General features: G+C 40.5%; 1 protein-coding gene across 3 annotated transcripts in view; it reads left to right on the top strand.

The window, feature by feature from the left end:
* The first annotated feature begins 3257 nt into the window (after positions 1-3257).
* Positions 3258-20517, top strand: part of SREK1 (splicing regulatory glutamic acid and lysine rich protein 1) — a 31624-nt gene continuing 14364 nt past the window's right edge. For 2 of the 3 annotated variants that reach the window (XM_067316041.1, XM_067316040.1), the window contains exons 1-3: positions 3258-3567; positions 8577-8710; positions 16385-16500. In XM_067316041.1, the coding sequence (XP_067172142.1) occupies positions 3407-3567; positions 8577-8710; positions 16385-16500 (411 nt within the window). In that variant the 5' untranslated portion in view covers positions 3258-3406. Of the gene's footprint in view, positions 3568-8576; positions 8711-15969; positions 16094-16384; positions 16501-20517 lie in introns of those variants that run through there. The other variant, XM_067316042.1, reaches the window with a different exon arrangement.

Genomic DNA, 20517 nt, shown 5'->3' with positions numbered 1-20517 from the left:
GAATGTATATCACTTTATCAATTGAAGACAGAATAAGATTTTTTTTGCCTTCATTTTAACTTTCCTTGTGAAAGAAATCTGTACGCCAATTTGCTCCTTCCTTCTTCAGAAACACTTCCTTGGGAATTTATTTAATAATACATATATGACAAATAGCTCACAAGCCAGATCAGCAGCCTACGGATGGCGTTTCACAAAGAAAATGAACCGATCTCATGGCTCACCATAGCCAAATGGAACAGCCTTCCTGTCCCCCTTCTTGTGATGGTTCTGATAGTATTCTCATACCTTAATGAGCTGATTCAGCTGGCTAAACAGGCAAAAAAACACTCTTTCCAAAAAAAAAAAAAAAAAAATTTTCTGCCCACTTAGCTGTGCCAGCTCATCAGCAGGTCAAACAACTGCAAACACAAAGGAGAAGGTGAAACCACATGCCTGGGAGCATGACTGCTCCCTTGGCATAAGTATCTTCTAGATCAGCTCTGGCATCTCTTAAAACCACATTGTATTTCAGCTGCCACCTACAGATATCTATGTTTTCAACAGTAAAATATTTTCCATTGGAAGGTTTGCCTCTGGGCACATTTAGAACTGCCTCCTGACACTGCAGGTACTGGCTTGGTAGCAAACTTTCATCTAAGCTCTACTGATATTTAGAAATTTGTTGTGGCTAGGGGTCTTGTGTCCAGCCTGTTTTCAGAGCATCAGCCCTTCAGATTAAAGGTTAGAGAACTTGCCCCTGGGGGCCTGAGTTCAATTTCCTCATCCAGTTGAAGGGCTGAGAATTTGCATATCCAGCCTTGGTGCTGAATGCTGACACTCCCAGTTAGTCCACTCAGTGGCTTAAGAAATTTATTTTTACAGCAAACACTGAAACATTCATTTTTCAGGACAACAGAATGAAAGAGAGCAATGCTGACACACAATTGACTGGCACTTCCGAAAAGAAAAGAAAATATCTCATTTCTAGGCCTTATTTGAGTCATCATTAACATAAAATGCTTGCACATTGATTCTCCCTCCTGCAGTTTTACCTATTTTATTTTTTCCCCCCTCTATAATGCTGGGTTTCACTATAGGAGAGGGAGTGGCTCCTCAAATATTTTTAAACTTTGAACATTTGGCTAAAGCAGATTCATTATCTGCTTCTGGCATTTTACTAGCAGCCTCTGTGCACTGAGGCTGCCAACCTTGTTTTTCTTTTTCTTCTTGACATTCTTCTGATATCCAAATTATTTTTTTTTTCATATTTTGCCCAAGCTAATTTCAGCCTGTGGGAACTGAAACATCAAATATAAGTGGTGTTTTGCCTTCTGTTTTATTAAAACTTGAAAAAGGGTATTCCAGTCAGTTCTGACATCACAGAATTTTTCTCTTAGTGAATATTAGAGCTCATTTTTCTGGTACCCTCCACCGAGAGATGCACAGAGAAAGGGCATAAATGTTCAAAGCAATAATAGTTTCTTTTTATAGTAATAGTTTCAAATCTCTGCTGTGTCTTTGGATAGGATGTATTGGTCAAAGCACAGGAAATCTTTATGTAATGTAATGTTCCTATAGGTAGAATAATCATACCAGAGTTTAATTTTGCCTAATATATAGTGAAAGATCTTAACTTTTGTTAAGTTAAACTTATGTTAAGGATTTAAACTTCTTTAAGCTTAGGCTAAGTAAGAAGCTGTAGGGATGTCAGAAAGAAAGGATTTAATTTGGATCTTGATTCTTGTATTTTTGGAATCTGAATTCCATTTAGAAAAAGAATGAGACTGTGCATTAATTAGAATTCTCAAATAAACACCTCCTGAAATATATAGGTAGGTGATTTTAAGTAACTCCAAGCAATTGTCTGAGAATTCTTTTATTTAAAATTCTGTAACAGATCCTTTCTAAAGTACTAGTTCACTGTCAATCTAAATATACAAGCATCAATAAATGAAGCACTACCCTGACTTACCCATGAAGATTCCATAACAACTGACCTACATGCTCAAGGAAGTCTCACAAATTTGTTATCTTTTTCAGCCCACATAGCTTCAAGACTACCTCAGTCTCTTCTCAGTTCAGATTTAGGATATGAAGGTCTTAAAAGCTAAAATGTTCACGTCTGAAACAGAAACCTTATTCTTTCAGTGCCAAGATACACAGAACTTCACCACTTAAGCTAAAGAAAGACTACAGTTAAATTTTAATATACTAATCACACACATGCATAGTGCTCAGTCTCTTTCTCATTGCTCAATTTAATTTCTGAAGAGAATTTGAACTGTAACTCCAAGTAAAATCAATGTAATTGGGACAGATTCCCAGTCAAGTTATAACAAAGTCATTAACAACCTGTTCTATTACTACCCTTCCTGTTTAAATATAGTTAGGATAAAAGCTTTCAAGGGTTCATTCTCCAGCACAATTCAACAGCCTTTTATTGAATCGGGCTACCAAAAGAATATTTAAATGGGAAATTTATCTATGTTTTCTTTAATTTCTTGTGGGCATATTTTAATTTGCCAGCAGAGTGCTTAGATTTCCTGCCAAATCAGTCTTCTGAGCCAAAGCTCACCGATTAAAGGTGGGGGTTTATACTTAGACTCTTAGATATTGCAGGTTTAAAACAGAAAGCCTTTCACTTTGCCAAAGGATAAGAAAACCACCTAACAAGACACTTACGCCTCGTTCATGATTAGCCAGATGCGCTGTCCCTACAGCTGCCCCTTTTACACATGTGATGGAGTTATCTAACGGCCTCTCCTGCCGCAATCGCCCGAACAGCGTGTTGCGTGCGGCTCCTGAGCAGACGTGCTCCTTTTCTCTGCTGTGCGAGTGCCTGCCCCAACCCCCAGGAGCCAGCGGCTGCTCCTTCCCACCCCACCCCGGCCAGGACTGCTGCCCTGGCCTTTTGGGAACCCCGCGCTCCGAGCGGGCAGCGCCTGTGCGAAGGAAGGCCGGGGGTCGCCGTGGGAGGAAGGGGAGAAACGCGGCCGTTAACGGCCCCTCTCTAGGCGGGGCTGAGGCCCGGCGCTGATCCCGCTCGGCCCGGCCGCCGCCCGCCCCACGCAGGGGGGCTCCCCCTCCGACTCCTTCGGAAACCGGACGGATGCGAGGAATTCTCCTCTCGCCTCTTCCAGGAGGACCGTCACGCCCGAGCTCAGAGTCCCGCCGCCAGCCCCACCGAGGCCAGTCTGAGCGAGACAGCGGCGCCCCCTCTCTTAAGAGCCTCAGCCAGCGCGAGGCGAACGGTCGCCCCGGCTACCCGCCGACAAACACCTCCAGAGAGCAGTCGAGTCCGATGCTAGAGCGTCCGCACGCTGGGACGCTCTGGCAGGCGCCGCGCGCTCCGCTCTGTCGTCAGGTCCGCTTCTTTGCCTGTGTGTAGCACCGCCGCGAGCGGAGAGGTTGTGCGGACTCCGCCATGATGAACAGCGGAGGAATTGGGGTGCCGCTCGGCTTCCCTTTGGGCCCCACATCTGTAATCCAGGTCACGAATCTGTCCTCGGCAGTAACCAGTGAGCAGATGCGGACTCTCTTCGGTTTCCTGGGAGATATTGAGGAGCTGCGCCTCTATCCCCCGGAGTAAGTGAGGCCTGTGCCGGCCTCCGGAGCTATAGAGACTTGGGAGGAGGAAGAGGCCTAGAGGGGTCGGGAGGGTGGAGAGAAGGGACAAGAAAGAAGGCCCTGCGTGCCATCTTGGATGTGGGCACGAAGGTCTTCTCCACGGGGAGGAGGTCCCGTGGTCCCGCCCCTTGGAATGGGAAGAGCGTTAGGGGACAGGAGCTTCGCCCGAACTTAAGATGGCGGCCTCGGCCGGAATGGGGGAGCAGCCGCGGCATCTTCCGAGCGGCCTGCGGGAACACGGCGGGTTTTGCGGCCTGGCGATGGCGGCCGGGGCTGCGGCCCGCCGGCGGGAGGGTGGTGACGCGGCGCCGCAGCCCTGCGCCTGGGGACGCGCGTGGCCCCAGACTGCCCCCAGCGCGCTTCCCGGCCAAGGTCTCTTCCCCCGTTGCCTGAAAATCCCCGTGGAGGGGGAAGGCGCTTCTGGGCCCTCCTCTCTCTCCGCTCACGTCCATGCCGAGGGGAGGGAGCCGGGCGGGAGCCCCTCGGTCCGGCCGGCTGCCAGGCCGCGCTGGCGGGACCGTTCCTTTTTGGTTTAAAGTGCTGCTTTCGCCTTCGAGGGGGGCCGCGCAAGTAGCGACCGGCCGAGCTGCCTGAACAGTGACGCTACCCGCGTTGCGCTCAGAAATGCCCTCGGTAGCGTGTGTGCGGTAAATGAAAGTTCATAACGGCCGTAAAACGCTTCTCCAGACTGTAGCTGTGCTCGTGTCAGCTGCATGCGAGCCATCTGCTCGGATGGGAGATGCTATTATTTTATGAACATCAAATAGGTCATGGCCAACAGATCAAGAGACTGACATTTTTTTCTCAACACATCCATCGTACTGGGATGTGATCTTCAGATGACAGACCTTGGAAGCCCTTTGGAAGTATTTATCTTTTTTTTTAATGAAAATTAAATAGGGATAGCATGTGGGGGAAGTCATTCACATTCAAATACTTTAATACAAAGGAAGAGGTTCAGAGGAAGAGAATTTAGATTTTTAAAATTAAGTGGCAGAAAAACTGATATTTCTCTATTTTTATCTGTTAGATTATACTTGGCAAGGATAGTTTGAGGGAGGACCATTCAGAAAAATTTAATTTGCTTTAATATTCATAAAAAGCATATGTAACAAGCTACCATTCATGCAAAGATAGGTGTAAAACAGCCTTAACAAGTTTTAAACAGTCTTTAGTAGATTTATGGTGATTTGTTTACCGTTTTCTCGATTTTTACTTTGGACTTGTTCTGCATTTGCTTCTCAATAAATTTGAGTTTTCTCCTGAATATATTGTTTGATATAGCTGATGCTCTCATTTTTCACTACTCTGTATAGCAGCTTTTAAAATAAATAGCTATATTTTTGACATCCATATGAAAATCATGTTCATGTCTACATATAGATTCTTGAATATGCATATATAAAAATACTAAAATCCAACATCATAGCAGAGAAAATTGTGAGGAATGCATTGCCTCATGTTATTTGAGATCATTCACTTAAACCTGCCAGTAAAGCTCTTGTAAGCATTCAAAATGTGGAGGGGAAGAGGAGAGAGATTTTATTGTAGTTGGTATACAAGTAAATATGAACCAGCTCCTTTTTTAATGCTTTAAATGAAAAGCAGGTTCTTTAAGATGACAATTCAGGATTCCCAGGAAGCTTCCTCAACCCAGTGATTTTTCCCAGAAATATTTTAGGGTTTCAGTTTTAAAGTAGCAGTTTCTGTCAGGGTCATTTGCTTTGTTACCCAAAAGTGATTGGGAGGATTTTCTCCCCCTGTCCCCCCTTTTTTTTTAATGAATGTTCAGTTAAATTGTACTATGCTTTTTGTTAAAATTTGTCACTTCATGTTTTTATTTTCATCTGGTGAAAACTCCTTCAGTATCTTCAGTCACTGCTTATCAGACATGTCTTTAAGAAGAATACTTGTCGTGTTCCTGAAAGAATTGTACTTGGTGGGGAAGTTTCTATCTTATATTGCTGTCTTGTGCATTAAAGACTTTCACACTGCAGATAGCAGTAAATTCCAATGCCATTATTTTCCAAAGAGGCCCATGTAAACTGCGAGTAGTTCACCTTCAGAGTCAGCATTGAGGGCATTGGAAACTCTTGGCACTGAAGAAATTTTTTCCATATAGTCATCATTCTGATTTTAGCTACCTGTCACTGGCACTGACGAGAATCTTTCTTATTATTGAAGAAGCATTGCCATGAATCATCTTTCAGTGGATCAGATATACCTGTTATTGGTGGCTCTTGTTTGTATTTACCTACTTCCTCACAAGAAAATTTCTGATTTGACTTGATCTGTAGAACTGTGTATTGCTCTGCTCTCTTAAAAGATCTCCATTGAAACTTTAAATGTAAAAGCACCTATTTATGGACTTTGGATAACATCAGTGATCAACCACAAGTTATGTGGAAGTGGGAAAAGGGTATTGATTGTTATCCACTCATTTCACTCAAGTAATTTATATTTGATTATTATCAGATGTTAAAGAAACTAGCACATTTTGTCTTTTATCATACTGCATCTGTCTGCTGTCTTGGTTTTAATGCTCTTGGTCAGTGGTGTCAAAACCTTTCCTAAGAAACTTTGACTTCATGGTACAAGATTTCCTTTTAGAGCCTTGCTACAGCAGTGTTCTGATGTTACAGTAGTTTTTAATCTAACTTTCCAAATAGCTTTTGTGATTGAAATCCAGGAAACATAGGGGAAAAAATACTATGAAAAATACACTTGTTATAGCTAGCTCTGTAGCTGTTGAAATTTATAAGGATTACTAATGGGGCCTGAACTGCCTTGTCTACAAAACAGAATTATGTTTTTCAGTTAGCAATGATTTAAAAAAAAAAGAAAGAAAGAAAAAAATCTAAAGATGTTAGAAGTCTTAACTGGTCTGGACCACAGGATCTTTACTGGGGATTTCAGCCATTTAAGTTAAAAACTGGCATGTGTTTACAAGAAGAAGAAGAAGAAGGAAAAAAAAAAAAGGCTCTGTTTGACCATTGCTGTAAAACCCATCTTTGCAGTGAGAAAAGTCTGACTCTTCAGGATATGTAGGATTATAAGATAACAGAACATGTTTTGGTCCAAACCGCTCCAGCACAGGGTGCAGGAAGAGGCACAAGAAAACAGTTTGGAAGTGAAAACAGTGAAAGTTCTTTTTGGGGCAAGACAACTAGTAATCAACAGAATTATCAGAATTGTTTGTCTAAAGAGAACAAAATTTAAGAAAAGGGATTTTCAATTGTATGCAAACAGTTCTGTGGAGGACTGAGAAGGGCATAGCTCCCTGTCAGCTCTGATGTTGGAAAATGCTCTGACTCGAGCAGTTAGACGGTTCAGAAGCCATTCCATACGTGTATTCCTTCCTGGATGTGAAAAATTTAAACTGAAAACATTGACCACTACATATGAAACATATGTGCTAAAGAATTGTAGTCATCTTGCGATTTTTTCTAAATTGTGCAAGTTTGACTGTCATATATATCATTAAACATCCTTCTGCAGAAAGGAATCCAGAAGAGGTAACTTCTGTGTTACATTTTTTAAAGGGATTAAGGAGAAGCATTCTTCTAAGGTCTTGTCTCTCCCACTCCGTGTTTATTTTTCTTCCTAAATGTCTCTAATTTTTCACAGAATTTCCCATCCTAAATGTTTCTGATTGTCGTTCTGAAGTTCTGAAGTCAACTGGCTCTCCTAGATATTTTCCCTAGCTGTTACCTTTCTGGAAATGCCTTACCAGTCTACCTGCCTCAGTCCAAATTCTTGGTTCACTTATGCAATTAACATGATGAATTAATGTATCTAAAACTTTTAAGTTTGTATTTAAATACTAAAGCCTAATTAGTAGATTCCATACAACAACTTTGGGCATACCTGCCTGGAATTTGAGGGATTACAAGATGGAGCTTGTGGGCTAAATTTGAACTGCTTCTAGTATTTCCAGGAATTTTAGGAGTGTGTTTGTGTTTCAGTTGAGGGTGGGTCAGAGTGAGACAGTTCATGCGGCATATTTTCTATTATTTACCGCTTTGCCAGAAGGTGGGTGGCCTTTTCAAATGCAACTTGGCGAGTGCTGCTGCAATATCTAACTGTTTTCTCTCTCTGAAGACGTTACACATGCTTCCTTTGTAAGAAGAAATAAACTGCCTGTATAAAGGATATAAACCTTGACCAGGGAATACTTTACATTTTCTAAAACAAACTTTTTTTGGTTTTTGATCAAGATTACACTATGTTATGTTTTTTGAAATCTCTATTGGTGTGCTTTCTAATGGAAAAGCAAATTAACCAAAATATGTATTTGTAATTTTCTTCCTTATTCTACCCTATTATGAGTGAATTCCTCCTGCTTACCTACCTCCTCAAGTGTCATCCTGTACCAGATTATGCAAAACTAAGGCAGATGATAAAAAAGATTTTTGATACACTCAGTGAGTTAAGACAAACATTTGAAAGAATTCTCAAGAATGATTTTTTTTTTAATTAATAAGAGTGAATAAAACTTCTATGAAAGAAGATGTATGAAAGAGTATCAGTTAATACAGGCAAATGTCTTAAGGACCACTGAAAAATAGGTTTAGTGTTTGAATTTTCTGAACAAGGATTTTTCAGAGGAGAAAAGGTTAACTGTAGACTATTTGTTTGATAAGTGTGGTGTAGTTTGGTTTGTGCTGCTTACAGTAGTAATTTGGAATACACTGATGGATGTTGTATTGCAAGATTTGTAAAGAAAATAAATCTTGCTTATTTGGGCTTTTGGCTTCTCAAATTTTTATTAAGAAGAAGGAGGTGCTGTGCTTTTTTTTTAAAGTGACCTAATAAGCAAGTGAACTAGTAAATTTCTATACTCTTGTCTTTTGGGTACCTTTCCAGGAAGACTAAAAGGTTTTTCTTTTTTTTATTAAGTAATGGTTAAAAATGCATACATACATTTATTTATTATGACTAATTGTTTTTCTCCTTTTATCTTACAGCAACGCACCTCTTGCTTTTTCCTCCAAAGTATGTTATATTAAGTTTCGTGAAGCATCAAGTGTTGGTGTGGCCCAGCATCTAACTAATACGGTTTTTATTGACAGAGCTTTGATAGTTGTGCCCTGTGCAGAAGGTTGGTATTTCAGATGTTCTTCTGTAATGTTGGTCTTTGTCCTGTCTGCTAATTGTTTTAAGCTTACCTCTTGTAAGAAGGTGTTGCTCTGTTATTTTATTTTACTGCTTTTTGAAAAAAAAATTCTTAAAGCAACATTGAAAATTGAATAAAAAAACCTAATTATGTAGATTTAATTGTGGTTAAGCATTAGAAAAAAAACTTGATTTAAATTAGGATAATTCAGTTTTTCATAGTTGTCATACATTTGGGGGAGGTGTAAATTTTTCCCTTTGATTTGATTTACATAGGACTTATTTCCAAACAAAGTTCTCACTGAAGTCAATGAGCACTGAAAGGATGAGGCAGTTTGGATCTTAATGTATCTCTTTTTTTTAACTGATTGTTTTTCCAGTTCTTTTAGGCTGAATCCCAGTTTGTCATGTGTGTCAGGTGTGCAATGTATGCATTTGGCCATTTTAGCTCTATCTAATTAAAAATACTTTGTATTCATGGTGATGCTTACTGTTTGAATGTAAAATGCTTAGCTGCCAGTTTAAGAAAAAGATATCGGTTTTCCCTTCTTGTTAGTGTGTAAAATGCTACTTTGTGTGCAATAAAAAGGCTTTCTGGTGCATACTGGTACTCCTTTTTGATTTTGGGTATCTCTTGAAAAATGCAATAATGCATTTTTCAGAATGCTTCCAGTGTAAAATATTTTTGTCAGTTCTAACAAGATAAAAATACTTGATGAGTACTAAATTTATAGGTGTTCCCTCAACTAGCTTTGAGGCTATACTGTCATAGCTATGTTGAATTCAAGAATAATACCTACTGTTAACGTAATATCCCCAAAGATCTGAATACAGTTCTATGAAGTATAGCTCTAATATTGCTAAAGTGTATGAAGGCAGGAGGTTGGAGTTATTTAGAGCCCCATTGACTTCATTGGGACCATTGTGGAATTAAGTGCCCATTTGGAACTGGGCTTGTTGCCTCTTTGGAGTGGAAACGTTCCAACTGGTGGAGTGAAGCTGACTGCACTTTGAACGTGGTAGCTGTTTTGCCATGAAGAACAATATTTAGAATGATTCAACAATAAACTACAGCAAGTCCAGAAAAATCTGTTAGTAACATGGCTCTTACTGCAAGAATCAGGTTTTGGCTCAAAAAATGCTGTTGACTTGGTCAAGTTTGTTTACAGTGGTCCCAGAATATCTTTTTTGCTTGTTTGCCATGTCATGATCTGGATAGCGTGAGATTAGTGCCTCTGTAATAATAATCTGGGATGTTCCTTGCAAACTCTGACAAGTCTCCAAAATTTCATAGACCCTAAAACTACTTTAACTAAAGGTTATATCGACCTAGAATATACTGTCTGTTCTCACAGCCTTATTAGCATGGGCATATGGCACATGTTTTTGTCTTTGTGAAGTCTAGATTTTTAGTTGTTTTATGCCTTGTTTTGGGGCCTTTTTGTTTTATCTTTTAAACTTACTCATAAGCTACAGAGAGGATATTACTGTATCCACTTGAAGGTTGGAAATGGGATTTGGGTAGGCAAAATGTATCTGACCAGACTCTTTATTATTGAAAAAATGCCCCAAAGTAATTGACTATAAATGATTTGGGATCTTAGTTTTATGTTTCATCCAAAAGACCTTAACACTGGTTCAGTACTGCCAGAGAGGGAAGATTGCCGCCTAATGAATGAACAACACTTCCTGGTGTTTTTCTTGTGATGAGATCACTGCCTGACGTGATATGGCAACAGGCAGGTAAAGCTACATTTTCCTGTGTCTCTTGATAGTAGACGATGACGGGAAGAAGAATAAAATCAAAGTTCTGAGAAATCTTGGCATTCCAGCCCCCTTTGTAGCTGATGTGGGAATTTCTGAGAAAATGTATTACAGAACAATTGTCACTCTGTTCCAAATCATTCTAGATGCCACAGAGATTTATGCATGATTAGGTGAACAAGTGATTGGGTTGTGAGATCAAATTCTTTTTTTTAATGTCAGAGTGCTGTTTCCATGTAACTTTTACAGAATCATTGATTTTAATTTGTAAAGATCTGAATTCACATAGGTTTAAGTTTCTGAGGAATTTGCTGTGTGAAAAAAAGCCTGGTTTTGGAGATCACAGAGCAAAATTTTTGATTCAGTATGCATCATATGATGCATTGTTAATGGGGTTAGTGGAGCTGATCACAGGCTTTAAAAGTAGTAATGGCTGTATTCTACTGGTAGGTTAGATTATGTCCTGGCTAGCAGTGCCAGTACTGAAATGTTTCATGCGTCGAATTGAACATAAAGGAGAGGTAAGATGGAATGCAGAAAACTTGGTTTTAAAATCCATAATAAAATCTGAAGTTTAGAGTGCATTTGAGTAGTGGTACATCAGGGGAGTATGAGGAGGGAATCGTTACACAATGAAAAGTATGTTAATTTTGTGACATTTAACAAACACATTAACAAATAAGTAATTGTAAATGAAGTTTACATTTTCATGCTGTCAAAATGTGACTTTTTTGTGTATCAATGGTTTTTTCTTTAAATGTTATACTTTGAGAAAGCAAAGGTTGAAAAATAACAAAGATGCCACCGTAATCATCATTCTAAACTTTATGTCCACATTATCTGGTAGATGGATTTTGACTATTAATTTGGTTTTGTATGTTTTCTCTGTGTGATATTTGTGCATTATTAGATGACTAGACTGGCCAAGGCAGACCTGTTACACTTGCCTGAGTTAGGCATTGTTTGCCATGCCACTAAACCTGCCGTCAAGTGAAACCTTCATGGGGGAAATGAGATCGAAGTCTGGCCTGCTGAAGATGGACGCCCTGTCTCTGTTTTTATTTTATTTTGCTTTCTTTCCTTTGTTTTTCTTTTTTTCCTTTTTTTTTTTTTGTCCCTTTATTGTTTTGTTAAATCTCTTTCCCTTGTACTTGTGAACTGGTACTTCAGTTCTGTACAAATGGTGTTTTGTAAAGGGTTCACGGTGTTCCATTTTGAAGTTGACCTGAAGCTGCTTATAGAATGGTGGATATTTTAGAATATGATTAACTAAATTTTATGTTGTGAACTGGGGATAAATTTGCTTCGGAGTACATTTAAGCATGTAAGTTCAGCAGATCAGCACACTATGTCAGAAGACTGGAATAGTGAAAAATATTTCAGTTTTAAGTTTTTTTTTCATATGTTGTACTTTATGAGTTTATTTTGGAGAAGGACAGTTTAAACTTTAGTTTCTGGAGAAATTTACCAAAAAAAGTCATGAATCTTACTCTGCCACTTTCTTCTTACCAGCAGAGTGGTTTCATTTCAGATTGAATAGCCTGTTTAAAAGAAGGCTTTGTATTTATATCTAATATGAGGAATTTAAAATAATGATTTCTGAATTGAACTTTCTTCGGTAGTAGGTATCATGAAGTACTTACTTCTGGTAAAATCTTGCTCCAGTGCGGTCAGCAACAGTAAGATTTTATCCTTTTGTCTTGTGTAACTTTCAGAAAAACCCTTTACTGCTCATAAGTACAAATGCAGACTGAGGTTTTGGTTGGAGTGTGTTATGTGAGGCACATTGTCTTTTAACACTTACTTGTGGGAAGATTGATTTGATTCTCCGTGTGTGTATGTGTGTCTATGTATGTATGTGTGTGTTGCACTTTTACGTGCTCCAGTGGTGTCCTCCTGCCCCCCCCACCCCCCCAATCTTCTTGGGCATCTTTCTCACAAGCCCTGGCATTTCCTGCTGGAGTGACTTCAAAGGTTATTATCCCTACATGTCCATCTAGCTTCTCTCTTCGGAGTGCCACCCCTGAAATGGAAGTGGTGGACTAGGGGGGGCGTCTGCTCCTCAGGCATCTCCCAGCCACCTGTGTGAAGATCAGTTGGTTTCACTTTCACAGCACCAGGCTCTGAACTGCAGCTGGGAAGGACTTTGCTTCATGATCTCTGTTGGATTTAGCTGTGGCAGTTGAAGGGATAATTGCCAGTAGCTGTAATCTCTTTAGTCATTGCTGCTAAATCCAATAAGAATCATGAATTGGATCACACAGAAATCATTTAATTCCTAAGTGTGCATTCCACATTGATTTAAAGTAAAAGCAAAATAACAATTCCTATCATTATGTTTGGAATACATGTGAACAGAAAATTTGTATATATATTTTTTTTAAATGAGCAAACTTATTTATTGCTGAAGCAGATTGTGGGGAGGGGAATTAAATATGTAGTTTCAGTACAAACAGTAGGAAATTAATTTCTTTGGAGTATTTGTAGGGGGATAAAAATACTATGTTTAGTACCTGCTTAACACAGACACTTTCTCTGTACAGTATCTAGCAAAATGGATTCTGATACGGACTAAGTTGACTAGGATTCCTAACCACTTTAATAATACAAATAAGTAACAATCATAACTTTCATTTAGGACAACTGTACATTGCCTAAGAAGCATAAGTTGTTTCTAGGCAATGAAGAGAGAATCTACGTTTGCTTCCAGATTCTTTTGCAAAGCAAAAAGTTATATAAATAAATTATCATAGAATTGTTAGTTTAACTAAACACTTAAAAACCGCTGAGAAATATTTCTAAGGATGTGATATATATGGCATATTTATTTTGTCTGTTTTCCCCATTAGAAAATAAATATCTTTCTCATTTCCATTCAACTTTTAAATGAGTTAAAAAAACAAAGCAGTTATCCTTAAGCTGCAGTGTCCTAATTTGTTGTGTCATAACCCACATGTTCTGTTATATATTTTTGTGAGCTTATATTCCTTTTAAAAATGAGTTTATGGAGAGTTACGAACATCCTTTAAGTTTTGTAATAACTGTTGAGGTTATTTCATCTCACATACTAATTTATGGGGTTTTTGAAACTGTCTGAAGATCAGGAAAGTAAATGCGCAGGTTATAGTTCAGGTTTTCTCTCTGTCTTCCTTCCCCCCTCCCCCCCCTTTATTTTTCCTCTAGAATTGTTAAAAAGTTTGACCTGATCTTAAAAGCTAGCGGGAAACTTGTGAAAAGACAGCATCTCTGAGAATACAGGCAGATGTTCAAACAGGTCTGTCTGTAGAAATAGACCCTTTCTCATTCTTGAATAAAATAAACAAGCAAATCTTTGTTTGTGGCATGGCGTTGACCAACTAGGTTTTGTAGTTAAAACAAAAAAATTATGTAGCTGAGAGACCAGAGTATTCTGGAACTAATGTTACCAACTCATAATTTAAATGTGCATATTATTCATTCTTTGAACTGCCATAATAATTTACTTAACTGGACATATTCAACAAATTCCTTAAGCAAAATTTGGGCAAATAAATAATTCCATTTATTTCAGTAAGGTGACCCATATGCTTAAACTTTAGGCTTGTAAGTACCTTTCTGAACTTGACTCACTGTCTGTTTAGTTACATGCCTAATTCAGTTCCTGTTTACAAGGGCATTTAAGCATCTCTTAAGTTCATCTGCTTAAGTGCATACTGAATTTTATGTAAGTGCATACTTTAAATTAGGCATATGCTTATGTACATTATTGAGTACATCTAAATTATAATGCAGCTGTACTGTTTTAGGAGCCATTTCTGTCCTTGCATTTACTTAAGCAATGTCTCTTGCCCATGTGGAATTTTGCATGAGTATCCAGTTAACTGCAAGATGCTATTCAGGATAAGGTCTGCTTGATAATGGTCTGTTCATCAATCGTTCGAAAGCACTTAAGTATTTTGATTTTTCAGAAGAACTAGTATATAATTGTATGCCTAATTTGCATGCACAGTTATTGTAATTGTATATTCAGAAGCCTGTTTAGCTACACAGTAGGCAGGATATGCAGCAAAGTACTTGATTTCTAGTGAGCAGTCAGGCAAACCATGTATACCTGCCACTGCATGCCTGACTTCAAAATGAGACCAGTAAAGAGCTGTATCAGTGCTGAATCTTGTGATGATGACTCAAATTCATGTGTGTTTTTAAGAAAAGCCACGGAAGACATTATTGCACAGTTAATTCTTAAGTGCTAATGATTTTACTATTTTTCTCCCTTAGATAGCAAATGATTTAGTTTGTTACATGTTGATGACCAAGGTGTCTCAAAACTTAAAATAAAATAGCTATCTGTGAATAGATGTCATGAGACAAAAGTTGGTACTGTTATTTTATCTTTTCTATTCCACCCATGTTACATTTAAATTGAGTTTCATTTATTTTGTCCTTTGGGCTTGTCTAACTGTAATCCAGTCCTGGGATTCAGATCTGTAGAACAGGTTTGCAACACTTTTTTTGTTGTTTCGTTTTGTTTAAGTAGTATGATTCCTGTGGGGTTTAGTGGAACTTGTATAGTTAAAAATGGACAGTGTTTTGAAATTTATCTCATATTTTGCTTTTTGATAAGAATATATTCATTTTAGATTCCTGAGGTTAGGGGTTTATGGTGAAAACATTATTTGAATCAAAACACTAGAAGGCACTGGCATAGTATTTGTAGATACTTTGACTTTTAAAACAATGTTTAAATAAAAGCATTGATATTAGTAAAGTGCAAAGGGTAATACCAAAAGCTCGATTAGATAGAATATATACAGTTACGCCTGCAGTTTTGAATATATCTTAGATATCTAGTATAATTAGAATTTTTTCTACAGTTTTTCAGTTCAGTGTTTAGTGTTTGTACCACTTCAAATCCCTTTGCATTTGAAATTTAATATGTATATTTATTAAATTTTTTAACTGTTAGATCACTTAAATCTTGGAGGATTTTTTGGTTAATTTAGCAGTCAGTTGTAACTAACTTTGATTGAAACCAACATTTAGTTCAGATTAGCTACTACTTAAGTTATTGACATGACAAGGAGAGTATAATGTGGTTGAAATAGTAGAAAATTTATATTTTAGAAAAATATCCCTTGCTTAGCTGATCAGTTGTGCTTTCTTCAATCTAAGTAAATTTACAGCTAATTTGTCAAAATTTCACATAAACTGAGATGACCTAAAATGGAAGACAGTACTGGTCTAAACTTTTTTGCCCTTCCCCCCCTCCCCTAGTTCACTTGTAGTATGGATTGTGTGGAATCACAGTAGTTTTTGTTTTATTTTTATTTATTTTTACATCAAAAGTAGGTAGCGTCACAGAAAGAAAAAGCACAGATTTCCATTAGCACGTACCTTTTTTTTTTTTTTTTTTTTTAACTGATTTGGTTATTTGCCATTTCTGGGGATTAAACTTTAAAAAATGTTCTTCTTTTCTGTATCTGATGTTCTGTGTGCTATTAGTGATGCAGCCAACACGAACGGTTGTCATGTGTAAAACAACTTTCGATCACCGCGAAAACACCGTCCTGGGAAAGCGTCCATGCTTGATATCGTTTGGTTCATGAACATTAAGTTTCCAGTACAGGTGACCCATAGCTCAAAGTGTTAAATAATTGTCTACATTATTCAGTTTTTAAAATAATAATCCATTAATGAGATTGCTAGTTTTTGAAGTTTTGCTCACTTTTGTTTTTCCTAGTAGAGCAGGGTAAAAGGAAAAACTTAAGTTCTTATTTATTTCTTTGTAAGGATCTGGTAGATAGATTCATTCTTATTTATTACCATTTTTAAATGAAAGGGTAATTGTAAAATCATAGAAAGAGTAACATCTGTGTAGTATTCCAACTCTCTATAACGCTTTTATTTGCTTCTTCAGGTAAAATCCCAGATGAAGCCAAAGCCCTTTCTTTATTGGCGCCTGCTCCTACTATGACGAGCCTGATGCCTGGTGCAGGGTTGCTCCCTATACCTACACCAACCCCTCTGACTACAGTAAGTGAAATTCGGTTGCTGTTTGGTTTCTGGCTTCCTCTCTACTGAGTAGCCTCTTCTATGTTCAGAGAGCAAGAACTACCTAATCCATAGATGTTGTTTTCTTACATGCTAAATCACTGAGGATGTTACAGCTCTCTACTGTGGCTTGTCTTTCAAGGATGGATCACAATGGGTCTAGCAAGGGACAGTTAATATGGACGTAACCAAAAGCAGTATTTACCTGCTGTTTTGCAAAGCAGGAATATGAAAGAAACACCCAGGAAAGGTACTAAATCACAGAATCACAGAATCGCTGAGGTTGGAAGGGACCTCTGGAGATCATCTAGTCCAACCCCCTGCTCAAGTAGGGTCACCTAGAGCACGTTGCACAGGATTGCATCCAGGCGGGTTTTGAATATCTCCAGAGAAGGAGACTCCACTACCTCTCTGGGCAACCTCTTCCAGCGCTCTGTCACCCTCACAGTGAAAAAGTATTTCCTCATGTTCAGATGGAATTGTCTGTGTTTCAGTTTGTGCCCATTGCCTCGTGTCCTGTCACTGGGCACCACTGAAAAGAGTCTGGTCCCATCCTCTCGACACCCTCCCTTCAGATACTTGTACATGTTGATAAGATCTCCTCTCAGCCTTCTCCTCTCCAAGCTAAACAGGCCCAGCTCTCTCAGCCTTTCCTCAGAAGAGAGATGCTCCAGTCCCCTAATCATCTTTGTGGCCCTTCGCTGGACTTGCTCCAGTAGTGCCACATCCCTCTTGTACTGGGGAGCCCAGAACTGGACGCAGTACTCCAGATGTGGCCTCACCAGGGCTGAGTAGAGGGGGAGAATCACCTCCCTCGACCTGCTGGCAACACTCTTCCTGATGCACCCCAGCATACCATTGGCCTTCTTGGCCACAAGGGCACATTGCTGCCTCATGGTTAACGTGGTGTCCACCAGCACTCCCAGGTCCTTCTCGGCAGAGCTGCTTTCCAGCAGGTCAACCCCCAACCTGTACTGGTGCATGGGGTTATTCCTCCCCAGGTGCAGGACCCTGCACTTGCCTTTGTTGAACTTCATGAGGTTCCTCTCTGCCCACCTCTCCAGCCTGTCCAGGTCTCTCTGAATGGCAGCACAGCCCTCTGGGGTATCCGCCACTCCTCCCAGTTTTGTATCGTCAGCAAACTTGCTGAGGGTGCACTCTGTGCCTTCATCCAGGTCATTGATGAAGAAGTTGAACAAGACTGGACCCAGTACTGACCCCTGGGGGACACCGCTAGCTACAGGCCTCCAACCAGACTCTGCACCGCTGATCACAACCCTCTGAGCTCTGCCATTCAGCCAGTTCTCAATCCACCTCACTGTCCACTCATCTAAGCCACACTTCCTGAGCTTGCCTATGAGGATGTTATGGGAGACAGTGTCGAAAGCCTTGCTGAAGTCTAGGTAGACAACATCCACTGCTCTCCCCTCATCTACCCAGCCAGTCATTCCATCATAGAAGGCTATCAGATTGGTTAGGCATGATTTCCCCTTGGTGAAGCCATGCTGACTACTCCTGATCACCTTCTTGTCCTCCACATGCTTGGAGATGGCCTCCAGCATGAGCTGCTCCATCACCTTTCCAGGGATGCAGGTGAGGCTGACTGGCCTGTAGTTCCCTGGGTCCTCCTTCTTGCCCTTTTTGAAGACTGGGGTGACATTGGCTTTCTTCCAGTCCTCAGGCACCTCTCCTGTTCTCCATGACCTTTCAAAGATGATGGAGAGTGGCCTAGCAATAACGTCTGCCAGCTCCCTCAGCACTCGTGGGTGCATCCCATCAGGGCCCATGGATTTGTGGGTGTCAGGTTTGCTCAAATGATCTCTAACCCACTCCTCCTCGACCAAGGGAAAGTCTTCCTTTCTCCAGACTTTCTCTCTTGCCTCCAGGATCTGGGGTTCCTGAGGGCTGGCCTGAGCAGTAAAGACTGAAGCAAAGAAGGCATTCAGTAACTCTGCCTTCTCTGCATCCTTTGTCACCAGGGCACCCACCCCATTCAGCAAAGGCCCCACATTTTCCCTAGTCTTCCTCTTGCTGCTGATGTATTTGAAGAAGCCCTTCTTGCTGTCCTTGACATCTCTAGCCAGATTTAATTCCAAACGGGCCTTAGCCTTCCTCGTCGCATCCCTGCATACTCTGACAACGTTCCTATATTCCTCCCAAGTGGCCTGTCCCCCTTTCCACTTTCTGTAGACTTCCTTCTTCTGGTTGAGTTTTGCCAGGAGCTCCTTGCTCATCCATACAGGTCTCCTGCCCCCTTTGCTTGACTTCCTGCTCATAGGGATGCACCACTCTTGAGCCTGGAGGAGGTGATGTTTGAATATTAACCAGCTCTCTTGAACGCCCCTTCCTTCTAGGGCCCTAACCCATGGGATTCCTCCAAGTAGGTCCCTGAAGAGGCCAAAATTTGCTCTCCTGAAGTCTGGGGTTGCGATCCTACTTACTGCCCTACCTCCTCCTCGCAGGATCCTGAACTCCACGATCTCATGGTCACTGCAGGCAAGGCTGCCCCCGACCTTCACATCTTCCACCAGTCCTTCTTTGTTTGTTAGTACAAGGTCCAGCAGCACACCTCTCCTTGTTGGCTCCTCCACCACCTGTGTCAGGAAGTTGTCACCAATGCTCTGCAGGAACCTCCGGGACTGTTTGTGCCTAGCTGTGTTGTCTTTCCAGCAGATATCAGGGTGGTTGAAGTCCCCCATGAGAACCAGGGCCTGGGATCGTGAGGCTACTTCCAGCTGTCTGTAGAAGGCCTCATCGACTTCCTCTTCCTGATCAGGTGGCCTGTAGTAAACACCCACAACAGTGTCACCCATGCTAGCCTGCCCTTTAATCCTTACCCATAAGCTCTCGACTCGCTCTTCATCCACCCCTAGGCACAGCTCAATACATTCCAGTTGCTCTCTCACATAAAGAGCAACTCCACCACCTCGCTTTCCTGGCCTGTCTTTCCTAAAAAGCACGTAGCCATCCATGACAGCACTCCAGTCATGCGAGCTATCCCACCATGTCTCTGTAATGGTATGAGATCATGGCCCTGCGACCGCACACAGATCTCTAGTTCTTCCTGTTTGTTCCCCATGCTGCATGCGTTGGTGTACAGGCATTTTAGAGAGGTGATCGAGCATGCAGGTTTCCCAGGAGGGATACAAGAGGATCCTCCATAGCCACATCCCATGCGCACTTCCTGGCTGCATTCACCTGCTGGAGGCATCCTGACTTGAGCTGTCTTTTGCCGACTACCCTGGCACTATAACTCTCCCCTTCCCTCATCTTTCCTAGTTTAAACATCTTAATGGTCTTGAAAATATCTGTTTGTGTACTACTAGAAATACTTCTGGTATACCGCTCATTAGGCAGAAAGTTGGTTTCTCACGTTGACACCATATAAACTCTCCCTGCCTTCCTTCAGTAGGCTTTCTAGCTGCTTTAGCATGTGCTGCTGTTTTGTTTTTTTTTTTTCTTTTTTCTTTTTTGGTAACAATTCTTTGCTTTCTGGCAGTCTGTTCAGATGTTAGGAAGACAGAAAGACAACAATCAGAAACACCTCCCCTCCCCACCCCCCCGCTGTTAATTTTCTGCATGTATTCAGTGTCACGCTAATAATTCTTTCATGTTCTGTGGATGAAAGTTTTAGAAACAAAATCTCAGTAGTTCATTCCATGGATCCAAACTTCAGCTTTCTTTATGAAATGGCATCTTTTTGGTTGAATAAGAACAACTGGTTCTGCTGCTGTCTCACTAGGTACTAGCTATTGTCTTCTTGGACAGGTGGACTCTGGGTACATGTAGTCAACACAAGCAGATGGAAGGCAGAGGCACTACCCTTGGAATTCCCCCTTTCTATCCCACGCAGTATTAATTAACCCTGTCATCATGCCACTATTTCCTTTTCCTTTAGATTTACTTCCCTTCAGCAGAAGCAGTAATTTGCTATGCTTGTGAATGGAATAAGCTGCTCTGGGGTGAGCAATTTATGCCTATTGTATAGCTTTAAAAATT

This window comes from Apteryx mantelli, chromosome Z (genome assembly GCF_036417845.1).
Source record: "Apteryx mantelli isolate bAptMan1 chromosome Z, bAptMan1.hap1, whole genome shotgun sequence".
Taxonomy (NCBI): Eukaryota; Metazoa; Chordata; class Aves; order Apterygiformes; family Apterygidae; genus Apteryx; species Apteryx mantelli.
The sequence above is the reverse complement of the archived record's forward strand: the minus strand, read 5'-3'. Positions and strand labels throughout refer to the sequence as shown.